This window comes from Haliotis cracherodii, unplaced genomic scaffold (assembly GCF_022045235.1).
Source record: "Haliotis cracherodii isolate W230 unplaced genomic scaffold, xgHalCrac1.p SCAF_3, whole genome shotgun sequence".
NCBI lineage: Eukaryota > Metazoa > Mollusca > Gastropoda > Lepetellida > Haliotidae > Haliotis > Haliotis cracherodii.
In genome coordinates this window covers 39073366-39087390 of record NW_027266286.1, presented here as the reverse complement: position 1 = coordinate 39087390, position 14025 = coordinate 39073366, and the positions used below count along the sequence as shown (strand labels likewise).

General features: G+C 38.6%; 2 protein-coding genes across 2 annotated transcripts in view; one reads left to right on the top strand and one right to left on the bottom strand.

Moving 5' to 3' along the window:
- The window catches only part of LOC139474706 (transmembrane protein 216-like), a 36187-nt gene that overhangs the window by 5314 nt on the left and 16848 nt on the right, over positions 1 to 14025 (top strand). The window lies entirely within an intron of this gene.
- On the bottom strand, positions 1710 to 3671 carry LOC139475878 (uncharacterized). The gene is made up of 2 exons (XM_071259089.1): positions 3449 to 3671; positions 1710 to 2560 (listed from the first exon to the last, which is right to left on the bottom strand). Exons 1-2 carry the CDS (start codon positions 3669 to 3671, stop codon positions 1725 to 1727), a joined length of 1059 nt encoding a protein of 352 aa, XP_071115190.1. The 3' UTR covers positions 1710 to 1724.

Here is a 14025-nt window from a genome sequence, read left to right as displayed (position 1 = left end):
ATCACAATCTGAATTTCGTCTCCTGAGAGTCACCACAAGTCACTGCTCAGTGCTTGCCAGATATTAATTACCCTTGTGGTCTGTCACACAATGTCCCAACAAATATTTGTATGAGGTATTGTTGGACTTTTGTTGCTATATGCTACTACTGTGAAGTTCCAGTCCTCCTGACTTCAGATGTCGGGAAGCTGCACAGGTACTTGACCATAAATAGCTTTGGTGAGTAGGAATGTGACAGGTGATACAGACATAACCCGGCACTGGTTACCAATACCACAAGCTGCAGAGCCTGCCTCCATCTGTGGGATAAGCATTGCAATGTGTTGTGTCAGGATAAGAAATAGAGTAGTATAGGTAATGATGGTTCTGGACCACTTCCACTGGAACTGGATTTATATACCTATAGTGCTACTACAGATGGAATTTTTTATGCCAAAATGATTATGCGATAGTCATGAGATTAAGTTAAATTGGCTCTAGCTCACCAATACCTGGGGCCAATCATTGCTTTAGATGAGCCTAAATGGTAATAAAAATATTCTTTATTATTTTTATCAATAAAGCGATATTCAACATTTTTATTAAGTTCTTCGTTCATTTTACTAGGAGACCAGACTATATAACTACACTCTTCTTGTAAATTGATAAGAAACAATTGATAACCGTTGTTTGGTTGGTTTGACATCACTGATATAATAAAAACCTTGTGGTAATTCTCTCCATTTAATAGCTTTTTCGATCTCCATTATTATATATATTTATGTAAGCATTTGTCTAAATGTGATGAAATGATAGTAAGCAATCTATTTTTAATCTCCAACCAGTTCTTTGGTTTTGGCATGGAATAATTGACACGCTTGTTGCCTCCCCTGTTCTATGAACTTTTTTTTCTCGTCTTCGCTAATGCCACTGGTCTTACAAGATTTTGATCGAATCTCCTGCTTCATTTCATTGTATTTGGTGAGTTCCGACAGCACTAAACGAAACTCGGATATCTTACAATCGACCATTGCTGTCGAAATATGATCCTCAATGCTGTTCAACTTTGCTTCAGCGAGTATCCGAATACTATCATGTTTTAAGGCCAGACACTGCACCTTACAATTGACAAAATGCTTCACAAGTATTTGTTAGTTTTAATTGGTTACAACTTTGAGGTATACATATTAACAATTGAAATAGAGTCTTTTCCAGGTGATGTTGCCACCGGTTGCCATGGAAACATCCAAGATGGCCGCCGCAAGCCTGAAAAAGATGGAAATTAGTTTCAGTTTTTCTCTAAGACCAATAAAGATATTTATATAATTTCAAATGTATAACAAAGCTTGTATGGTGTTGGGTGCAATGACAGAAAGAAAAATTAAAAAAAGACTGGCATATATTTTTAAAATAATTTTTCAAAATTTCCCATTTTTTAGGTTGATTTTTACCCATAATTTATTTTTTAAAATCAAAATGGCCAACAAATTTCAAAAAGTCTCTCTGTTATTGCGTAAAGTAATCCTCTGCCTATATGTACACCAAATTTCATCCAAATCGGGCCAATGACGTTTGAGATCTATGTTCACTAAGATCCAAAATGACGTTAATGGAGAAAATGAGGAAGTAAGTTTGTGTATGGTTTTCTTCCTTCAGCACCTATTAAACACTTACAAAATCTTAGTTTACTGATGGGATGTATTCAAGATACTTAAAACAATGCATGTACAAAGAAATAACAGGACTTAAAACTCCCCAGCACCATACAACAAGCCTTCAGCTGCCTCAACATGAACTCGGTCCCTTTTTTTAGCCTCCCACTTTGCACTTCGTTCTACCTTAGATGTCTCCTGGCTTTGCTTCCTTGCTTTGAGGGTTCTCACATTATCAAGTCTTTCAATAGAAGCTGCTGTTATTTCATTAGCTTCTATTGCAAGCTTGTTCATTACCTGAGTAATGTGACATGTACCCTCATTGAACGAAGCTATTGCAGACGCCACTGCCCGATGCAACCGCCTTGCACCCACAAAGACGGTCTTCGGACAACGGGACCAGATCACGGAATGCAAGCATTCATTTGCATTCTGTGTCTTGCCTTTCACCATCCTCTTAAGGAGGTTTTCATCAGACATTCTTTGATACACAGGTACCATCTTTTCTGCAATTTCTGCATCGAGAAAATGTCTGATGTTGTCTGCGTGAGCAGGAGGCTCAAGATCATTAGCCAGTGCTCTATTATAAAAACACCAACTTGAGGGACCAGTGGGACATCTAGTGTGATGGGGAGAATCATCTGTTGACATGCAATGAAACAAACTTGCCCAGATTGCATTCCTTGTACCATCGATGTTACCAACATTGTTGGTGATGGCAAAGCGGTAATAATACTGAAATTTTAGAGCTTTGTCTTTAGTCAGCTTTCCTTTGCCCCTACCACCCAATCTCAACTCTTTTGACAAATTAAGAAGAGCAGTGCCCATCCTTTTATGAGCATGGTTAATACAGTCTTCCTTGTCAATACTGATGTCTGGTCCATAGGGTTGAAGGTCGTTGATTGCCTTGTGGGTTTTGCTGTCACCATCTGAAAGTATACATGTGTAACGTATATTATACTTTTCCAAAGAACGGGACCATAGCCTCTTAGCAGCTTCAACTTCCATGGCATTGGAACTACCTTCATAATTTTGGCAACACCTACCAGCATGTCCTTCATACCACTGTCTGAACTCTGTGGTGTCCTGTCCTAGACTGTTGATATGAAGGGTACATGCATGGCAGTATTTTGACAGGACTTCATAGTCAATCACTAGACCTGTCAAAACATCTATAACCGCCCCAACACCATAATTTGAAGTGTGGCCTCTCTTCTGCCATGATCCGTCATAACTGACAGTTATGTCTATAGGTACATCATTTGAAACTGTCTGTTGCTCACCATATGCATGTTTCATAATTTCAACACTCTGAATCAAAACTTCCTCAGTATTTTCAACAACAACCTGTGAAAGAATGTTTTGTTTGTGTTGAAATGTCTTTGGATGGAGACCTTCCATTCCAAAAACCAGACAAAACTTTTTCATAGCGGCATGTCCAAGTCCTACCTCTGACAGAAAGAGCATAAAAATGTCATTGACCTGAAAGGGATTGGTACCAGATTGATTACCTGACCTTTGTGAAGTGTAATTTTTGGCAATACACATCTGACAGGTTTGACATGTCAACATAATATTTACAGCAAATCCAAATCTATCAAAATTGTCACTCTTTTCAAACAACAAAGACCCCTGTTCGTGACATGATGGGCATTCAATCTCCTGAAAAAATTAATTCATTTGTCTCATGTCAATTAACATCCACTGAGGTTTGGGTTCACTGTCAAGCATGGGAGATTTTATATTTTCAGCAGCTTTAAATTGTGATAGTTTTAAGTCGCTGCGTGAAGTTGCATTCAATGAAAAAGAATTCTCACCTTCGTTGTCACCAACGGGGATTTTTTCCTCAACGGCGTGGTCCCCGGATGATTCCGATGCATCCAAAACGTCAAAGCTGTCAGAATCTGACACAGGGTCGATCGCGCTGTCAACACGGGTCGTAACTCTAACACCGCATTTCGAACGTGCCTCCTTCAACTGACTAGCCCTTCGCCTCTTATTCTTACCATAGGCGTGTTGTGACCTGTGTTTTCCCCTCATTTTCAAAAAATACAACAATTTTCAGTCAAGAAAATATCAAAAACGATGTTTACCTGTCAAACTTTTCGCTGAGCAGCCGCCATTTTGTATACCTACCGGAAAAGGCCGAAGTTTTGTTGCTAAGCCGAATGGTGCATTGTGGGATACGTTTTACTTTATTTGGATCGAACGAATATTCCCGAATGTTGCATTATGGGATATTTCTCCTTAAATGGTAGTTTACGTACAAAATCACTCGCGGGAAAAGTGACGATAGCCTCACGTGGAATATCTATTTTTAGAATGTTTTTGCACAGAAAGATGGCGGAAACGATCAGCTTTCTATCGATGTATAACATGAAGGGGTTCGTTACAGCTGCGGGGGCGTTGTCATGAGTGAAAGTTGAGGTTTTTCCACGTTGATTACGATCATATTTAAAAACAATATCACACATTATGATTTTAATAACGTTTTTTATTCAGTAAATGTACACAATATCGTAAAAAACATGTTGCATCACAAAGTACATGTATTATATGTGCGAAAAAAATCAAAATCTCGATTTTGACATAGTGAAGCAATTATGTCAATTTTTGTAACCTACGAGAAATGAATTTTATCGCTATTCCTGCCAGTCCCGAGGCTCCATGCCGAGCACGATAGGCGCGGCGATTATAGTTGATAGTAAACCGACACAAGCTACACCGAGTCCCATGCCAGCTGCTACAAGCGCGGTGTCAACTCTGTCCAGAGCATTCACGACTCTGCGATACTTTTTATACAATCCAAGTCTCAACTCCCTATCCTTCTCTATTCGATGTTTTATGTCGCTTATTTGATGTAATCGAAATCCATCCACAGTTTCCATCTTTTCAATTGCTTCAACGAGCGCTGGATATAAACTCATTGTGTATATTACGAATATATAATAGTCTTTTATTGGTCTTGCTTAAATGTTTTGAGAGTATACATCAACCTTATCAAATGTATATTATACGGCAAGAATATCTTAGTAAGAGAAATACTACCACTTTTAATAATTTGGACCCCCTCGAGCGTTGCAACGGGCGATGCTCCAATATGAATAATACTGCAACGTCGATGCTCATGTTTCTTGAGCCATTTAATCGATAGACCTGGTAATATTTAGAAGGCATCTACCGGTACATCTCCGAACAAGACTTCAATAATAAGCGTAGAAATATTAGGTATTGCACTCAAGTTAACTTTAATATCATCGAATTCAGTAACCAAATTTAAACTAACATTTTGTAAGGCCGGACGACTATATAACATTTGACCTGGGTTTTCTGGCAGGGGAGTGACTAACACACTTTTTCGTTTTGACGGGATATAGGCCGCGAGTACGATACCACTATTTATTATCTTAGTTAAATTATGTCCCTTACCCATCATCACATACGGTGGGGTAATGGCGATATTCAATAGCCACTCCATATTTGCTTTGACCATAGTCCATTTATTCTCACCTTTGCGAGTAATATTGTACGAAGTGTTTTTAAGGAGTCTACTAACATCGACATCGCTTAAATCTTCTAGATTACCTGTGAATGTAACTTCTTTCCGCTTCTATACATTATCGTGTAAGTGTAAAGCGTATAACTTACCATCGGTACCGGGTTTATCGAATCCTTCTGTGTCTCCGAGATCGGAAAGCGCAATTGTATTACATTTTCTGAGCGTTCCAGGGCCTGATGAATCAACCATTATTTATAATATGGAGTGTTACACTGAAGTATCCTATATGTACAGGTTGGTGTTTTACATCTAATACAGAAATTTTGAGGTCTGAAATAATACCCCGCTTTAATTTTTTATATTGTAATGTTGAGAAAGATTCCGTTCTACCACTATTATATTTTTCATTTTACACTGGAATAGATCTGAGCAGAGTTGAAGGACTTTCTAGTTGAATATTATCCGTCGTGCTGATTTGATCAAGATGGATACACAACTCTTTATAGGGAACTAAATCGGGTAATGCAAATACATTCACTGTGGTGGTGGTTGGATATAATACTGACTTTCCAATTCTATATGTAACAATTCCAAGTGTAATTGCTTTTTTTTTCGTCAATAGCTATACCTTTTTCTCCAGTGTATATTTTCACTTTCCCATTCGACTCATTTTGTGTGATACTAAGTCCATTAGGCTTTCATCATTGAGTGAGCATAAGCTGTAATACCCATCAGGTATAATGAGTTCTTTATCAATACCACTGTTTTCACCTACTATAAACATCACATTATTACCTCTCGCAGCACTTATATTGGTCCACAGCGGGTAATACGTTACATCGCATATGGCGACTTCGAGCTGACTATCCGAGTTATCGATAGTATGAAGCAGTTGAATAGACTGACCATTTGTTATTCCCGGGAGTGTGACATACATATTAAATATACAATGATACTATATCATAACTTAAATATGAAAACAACTCACATTACTAATCAATTGATTATAGTAAGTGCCTCTGGTGCTGAATTTTTCGTTAAATTCCCTGATATCTTTTGATAAGTACAGAGTCACGGCAACTAGCGATATAATCATACACAACTGGTATCACCATCCGATGCAATTTTGGCAGAATCAGTTAAACTTTGCCGTATGTTGTGCCACAACGGGATGTGGCGTATCTGTTAGTGCCCCAGGATTTATGCTAAATAAGTCTGTTTTATCATTTCACGTGTACTATCAGATTAGACGTATACTTAAATAAATTAGTGCTCCATTACCGCTGGATCCAGCGTAGAATTCCACAAATAATCTGTACAATAGGTCCGCGTATGAGCGTATTTGTAATGAATTTAATGTTTCTACGAGTAAAGATTGGCGCATTAAAGGAGCAAACCATGGTCTAGGTGTTCCGTACAACGGACAAAGAACTGTTAAAGAAGTCAGCCATGATTTAATGAAATGACATCGGCTTCTTCCGAACTTTGCTCTCTCGAGTAACGAGTGGAGAGATGATCGTATGAACTTTAAGGGTGGTGTTGCTTTCACCGTCCAAAAGGTTGAGCAACCACCTGGAGACGCTTGGAATGAATTTCTTAAAGATAAAACGGAAAATAATTTTACTAACCCAGGATTTGTAAGAGTTAATGAATCGATAAGAACTTATGCATGGGCAATTCTCGGTGCACAATCGCAAACACGTACGTCCATTATCGGTTCTGGGACGGCGCTCGATGTGCAAAAACAGTTTCTCCAAAATGTTAATTCACCAGTTGACATACCATCGTCTATAAAGCGTTTTCAAGATGTATTACAGTACGCTCAATCCAAAGTGGACTACTTGTGCCGGGACTATACATGTCTCCGAGTAATATGGAACTTAAGATCAGCCAAGTGATAGGCTATAATAATAAAATTGTTATTGCTACCGATCAACAAAAACCAGTTATAAATTCAGATATTAACGTCGAATTAATAACTCAAACAATCACAGGTGAAAAGGGAATAGTCAAGCCACAAACACCAACTATCGTTCAACCATCTACTGATGCACAACCACAAGTACCACCACATATTGCGGTTAAAAATCAACAACATATCGATGAAAAAACAGCGCTTGTATTAGGTGGAGTCGCGGTTGGTTTACTCATGATTTGGTTAGCGAACTGATTTGGTTAAATAGTTCTTAGCGGATACGTATAACAGCCCTGCGATTGCTACGATCAGTGCCCACAAGTTTTGACTAAGCCAAGTGGTGGTCTTAGCTAATAAATTCAAGAGCCAGGAAACAACACTCCCTATTATACCAGGAAGTGCGGCCGCGGCTTTCTCAGCGAGCTTTCCCAGTGCTGAACCTAATGCTTTTAAATGCTTTTTTATCCACTCTTTTATACCATCCGACGTAGGCGGTGATCCGCTACCACCTGTACCACCTGTGCCACCGGTTAACCTGAGAGTCAAAGTCGATATAATAAATCCCAACGCGGTTAAAATACTGGCAAGGGTTATTCCCTGTTCTCTGAACAATGTTTTAATTTTATCGGCCAGTGTAGTGTCATCGTTGAGGACTTGATCAATAGTTTCTCGAATTCGACTGATTTGCGAACGAAGTGCCTTTCTATTACTGGAAGCTGCTTCGAGGCGGGCCGATCTTTTGTCTTCTAAGTTACGCAATCTTTCCGCTACGCTGCGTCTACTGAACTCATCGCCCGCCTGTTCAAGTTTTATTTTCTCGTAAGCTATATGCTTGTCGATTTCGGATATCTTGGCTGTATTATTCATGAGTTCTCCCCGCATTGTTTGCATTGCCTTGTCAAGACCTCGTAATTCCATAATACTAAACTCCGATGATGGTACCTGTAACGTGGAATTATCGTAATAGGTATCTAATATTTCTCCGAGTCCACCTGAGGCCACCATCGAGGAAGCTTCCAAATTATATGTGTTGTTAACGAGTTTATCATGCACAGTCCGAAGAGCCTTAGTAGTCTTCGCAGAAAGCTGCGAGTAGTCCACAAAACCTAATTTATAACGAACAGTGCTGATACCGTGTTTACCGGCTATCGTAGACAAGGCTAGGGGCTTACAAGTACGAGAATGCATAAGATCAATATTCGGAGAGCCATGCAGTCGCAATATTCCTTTACTATCTATTTCAAACTTTGAATAGTCACGACCAATAGGACTATCATCTTTAAAGGTATCGTAATAATCATCAACGGCTGGTTTCAAAAGTTCATCATTTACGGTTGGGTTCAAAAGTTCATCTTTAAGATTCATAAAGCTGGTTTCATCAGTATCTTCAATTGGATTCGGGTTATCAAAGTCATCAAAGCTATCTAGATCAAAATCATCCATTTTTATATTAAACATAGGGTACATGTTTTCAATATAACAATGTCTTCGCTATACGGACGCAAGTTAAACCCACAACGTAGACTTCGAGATCCATTAGGGGTCAACGCAATTCGTCAGTCTGTAACTATAACTAATAACCCTAGTACCATCGATCAGAATCAAACGCTTCTGGTTCGCTTTCCTAATCTCGGCGCACACGATGTGTTAGTTCCGGGAACTGTCCGACTAGCATTGACAATTAGTTTTACTACTACCGACGTTAACAGGGAGCCCGTTCAGAACATAGGTCGTGCTGTCCTTAAGAAAATCGCCATTAAAATTAGCCGGAATGAAGTTTTGAGTATCGATGATAGCGATGTATACTATTGTTACATGGATCTCTGGAGAACGGATAAAGAACTTACAGTACCAAGGTATTTGGAATCGGAACACATTGAGACTGCTCGTAGGTGCTGAAAATGGTGAAGATACCGTCGTAAAAGATAAGGCCATTGCCGACGCATTAGGTAACCGATTCTATATTCCCCTAGACTTTGAATTACTAGATTCCCACATGCCCTTTTATCAAGCATCCCTAGGCGATAGGTTAGAATACGAACTCACATTTAATGACTACGGTAGAGTAATCAGAACCGCTGGGGATGAAACGGCTAGCTATTCCATTGACAATATCTTGCTGGAGTACAATATGATAACGGATCCCGAATTAGCCAGACAAATTCGTAACCATTATACAGGAAGTTTAGCCATTTTGTACGATCGCGTGCTGCGAGACCGAAAGATCACGAGGGACAAAAAAGATTTGATGTGGAATATCAATCTAAACATTCCCACGAGGTCGTTGAAGGGTATTTTAATGTTGTTTGAGGACCCCTCCGATGCATTTAAAAGAAATACCGAGAAGTTCTACAATCCCAAGATAACGAAGCTCTGGGAAACGGCTGGTAAATTAAAAATATATTTGTACGTGATTATGGATGCGCAACTTAATATACAGAATGGGAGATTCGTGCAAGCAATCTAATAATAATCTTTTACCTAAAGATCCGCACTGCGCTATCATATGCGGGCAAACGCGCTGTGGAAAAACAGCTTTTATTCTAGATATTTTACAAAGTCATTATCAGGACGTTTTCGATCATATTATTATTCTGTGCCCGACTATAAGCGTTAATAAAACATACCTATTGAGAGATTGGGTAATGAATGACGACGGGGTACACAGAGTCGATCCGGGCGATCGTTTACAAGACTGTTTACGAGTATGTCATGAAAAATACAAAGGAGAATCAACCCTTTTCGTAATAGACGACTGCAGCGCGCGTAAAGAATTAACAAAAAAGAAAGATATGCTTTCGTATTTAGCATTCTCCGGACGGCATACTCAACATAGCGTTTGGGTACTTAATCAAAAATACAACTCTGTCCTGAAAGATCTCAGAGAGCAGACCAAATTGGTAGCACTGTTTCATTGCAAAGATCGAGATTCATTCGAGGAATGTTTACGCGAAAATGATGTTATTTATACCAAGCTCGAACGAGATAAAGTCAGAAAACTGTTATCGGCAACGAAGCACTGTAAACTCGTATTAAAAACCGATCAACCAGCTGCTTATGCAATTGCTTAGCAAATGTAGCAAAATTATAGCAAAATTATAGCAAAATGAACATTAGCGGTTAATATGACATAATGTGGTTCGAAATCATCATTCTTTCACAACAGTTCATTATTTCGGGATGTATTGGATATGCCATATTATATTATGTTAGACTTAAATATCTCCTTAGGTATTACATTATTGAATGCGACGAACTCATCGAACAAATGCTCAAAGAATCTAATGCATATGCTGAAGTAGTTACAGATAAATCTTTAGATAAACATAGAGAAAGACTTGCGGCTTTGGTAGCCGGTGGAAAATGTTTCCAATATTTGGGAGAAAATTATACCATCGAAAAAATTGATAACATGACAGACGAAGAAATTTAAAAAGCTGTACGCGCGTTACGAGTCTAAACTGGGAGCTACCATGACTAAAACGATAGGGTCGGCTATGTTACAACTATACACAGTCGTAGCTAGTATGTTTCTCCCTATCCCGGCAGAACATTGCATGTATTTATGCGAATCTCTCGAGAAAGACCCATTCATCGAACACGCTATAAGCTCAATGAGCTGTGAGTTTTATCATAGATACGGAATGTTCTTAGCTCCACTCACCACAGCTTTAATAACGGCTAGGTATTGTCAATTTAAACATACGTGCCCACTTAATAATAATGGAGACTCAACAGGTGACACAGATTGTGAACGAGGATGCACAACAGATTGCGGAACAATGAGTGAATGAGGAACCACCACCACATGTGAATGAGAAAATACTAAAAGTCAGAGTTACTGAGAACCCCCCAAAAATAGCTGCAGGAAGAAAGGGAGGACTCGCGAGGAAAGCGAAATTAATAAATAATTCAAATATTAATCCGATTAAAACATGGGCACTAGTAGGACTTGCTGGTATAGCGGCTGTATGGTTCTTTTATAAGACCGGAGAAGAGAAAACGTCACCCCCAATGCAACAACAAGTTTAATTAGAGGTTAGCCCCCATATAATGCTATAAGAAGCATGACTACTCCAGTTACAGACGGTAAAATGTTGGTAAACGCAACATATCATTCAGCGGTGGTCACCGGCTTGGCCATTGGCTATGCCCGTATGGCTAAAATGATTACTAAAGCCACACCTCCCAAGCTAGATTTTAATGGATTTGATATAGGTATGATGGTTCTGGATATTGGATTGGCTATGGCAACGAAGGATATGCTCATCAAACAAGGGCTTATCCCGGAAGACATAATGAAGTAATTAATTAAACATTTGAATATTTTATATTATTGAACATGGCAACAATTGCGATGATGGTCGGTGGAGTTATTGTTAAATGCTCTAGCTTTTTCAGGGAGTAATTATTTATTTTCTACTTTGAGGGAATCAAACGCTAAAGAAGTTGAAGAGGAACGTAAACGACATAACAATGCTTTAAAACAACTCGAAGCAGCTCAGTCACAATATACACGGCAGAGAATGAAGAGATTAGATTTTATTCATGAAGAAATGCGTAAGGAAGGACATTCAATTCAAACGTTTAAGGATGTCGAATCTGCCATGCACGAATACTTCCTTGTTTATGGGAAAAAACTTGACCTAATACTGAGACCAACAATGAGTCAGTTTTATACACGGTCAGATGCTCAGAAAGACCGCGAGGTCGCATTTGTGGTAATGGGATTGACTGCTGTATTGATTTTCAACTATACCATGACTACGCATAAACCATGACCTAGTTAGAGTGACAGCTAATCTATAAATAGCGTTGGCTGACTGCCTCATCAATATCTCACCAGTGTAGATGTGATTTGCATTTAGACAAATGATATGATAGATGTATAAACCATGAATCATTGCAGATTTACGCTCATGGGTAAAAAAACTCTAGGTAACCGACGCTGTGTTGAAATTTACTGCAGCACACACAATTATTACATCAGGCGCGGAAACATAAACTATACGTGTTCTGTATGCGGGATAGGGGTCAAAGGTCGTTATTGTTTATGGAAGGAACACGGTGCTGATAGGGTCAGGAACCAGATTTTTTATGCTAGGAAGAGGGATTACATCAATGAGAGGAATAGGTTGGGGAGAATATGTATTTAGATATATGAAAAACAACCAATTAGACATTTGTCTCATTTTGCATATACCATGGTCACAATGTTTTTAGTCAGAGAGTTTAAGGCTATGGCAAAGCAACGTGGTCTACGTGGATATTCTCAAATGAGAAAAGCTGAATTGAATACCTTACTCCGTTTGGAATACAACAAACCCCAGACTGTTAGAGATTCAAAGCTCAAGCGAGAAACAGTGGGCTGAGAGGTTATTCTCGAATGAGAAGAGCTGAATTGATCGCTTTACTAGATGTTCAACATAATGATGTTGATGATATTCAACATAATGATAATAATCAACAACAACAAGAATTAATATTTGTACCCACATCCGCCGGCATTGGTAAATATCTAAGAGGTCGGAAGATGGATATTAATTCCAACATGGATGTTAACGATATTAAGCCAATCATATCGAGTAAAATTAACGAGGAGTTAGATGATTTACATAGTATAAAATACCAGCTGACGATTAAAATGTTATTGAGTAAAAGTAACACAGACGATACCACCGAATATACCGAACCATATTTCCGTAGCAATCAAGAAGTTATAACCGAATCCAATACTATAAACGCATCATTAGATACATCAATTCAGAGGATACAGGAAACTTTAGAACGTTGGACTAATAGAGGTTCGAGTTGGGGTGTGGATAAAATCGATAGTTTATATTTAGATATAGCAAATTATATGCCCTTCAAAGGTGGATCTTATATAGATTTACCCACGTATTATAAGAAGAAAAGAGCCATAAGCTCCGCTCCGGAACATATTCCCAGAATCAATTCATTTCTGATCGAAAAAGATGGAAAATATCATTATATGTGGATAAAGAGTTTAAACAGGCTATTATACGATCAAACAAAACATGCTAGAAAGAAATATTTCTGCGAAAGATGCCTACATGGGTACAGCAGACAAGATCTATTTGAAGCGCATAAAGAAGACTGCAGAGGTGTTGGACAGACCGCTATCAGGATCGATATGCCTAAAGAGGGAAAAAATATATTAAAATTTGAACATTATTGTAATCAAATGCCAGTACCGTACGTAATTTACGCCGACTTCGAAGCGCTTTTCAAACCCATAGAAAATAATCAAGATAAAAATCAAGATAGTAGTTTTACATACAAAACTCAAGAACATATTCCTTGTGGGTTTGGATATAATAGTTGTAAGGTATGATGGGAAAACAAACACTCCCGTGATTTACAGAGGTCCCGATGCAGCGGGAAAGTTCCTAGAATATCTACAAAATGAAGAGAGAATAATCAGGGAAAGATTATCGTGTAAGAAACCCATGTGTATGACGAGGAATGATTGGAGGGCCCATAAGAAGTCAACGAGTTGTCATGTTTGTAATAAACCCCTGGATGGGGATTCCGTAAGAGATCATTGTTACGTCACGGGTAATTATCGGGGAGCCGCGCATAACGAGTGTAACTTGAAACTAAAAATGAATTCTCAAACAATACCCATCCCCGTTGTGTTTCACAACCTTAGGGGATACGATTCACATCTCATCATGCAAGCTATCTCAAAGACCGACGGCAGTTTAACGTGCATTCCTAATAATATGGAAAAATACATATCGTTCTCGTTGACTAAACCTATACATTATAGGGACAAGGATGGGAAATCTAGAATAAAGCAAAGTAATGGGCTTAGATTCATAGACTTTGTACAGTTTCTGTTATCTTCCCTGGACAATTTAGCTAATGCGAACAATCCTGATGACTTTGCGATATCAAATCAATATACCGATAAGATAACTCGTCATTTGTTGCTGAGAAAAGGTGTATATCCTTAC

Bases quoted from the DNA above. Each gene is read 5' to 3' on its own strand.
- LOC139475878 (XM_071259089.1), bottom strand. From the start codon at position 3,671: ATGAGGGGAAAACACAGGTCACAACACGCCTATGGTAAGAATAAGAGG. The intron at 2,561-3,448 runs GTGAGAATTCTT...GTATACTTTCAG, and splicing joins CCCCGTTGGTGACAACGAAG to ATGGTGACAGCAAAACCCAC.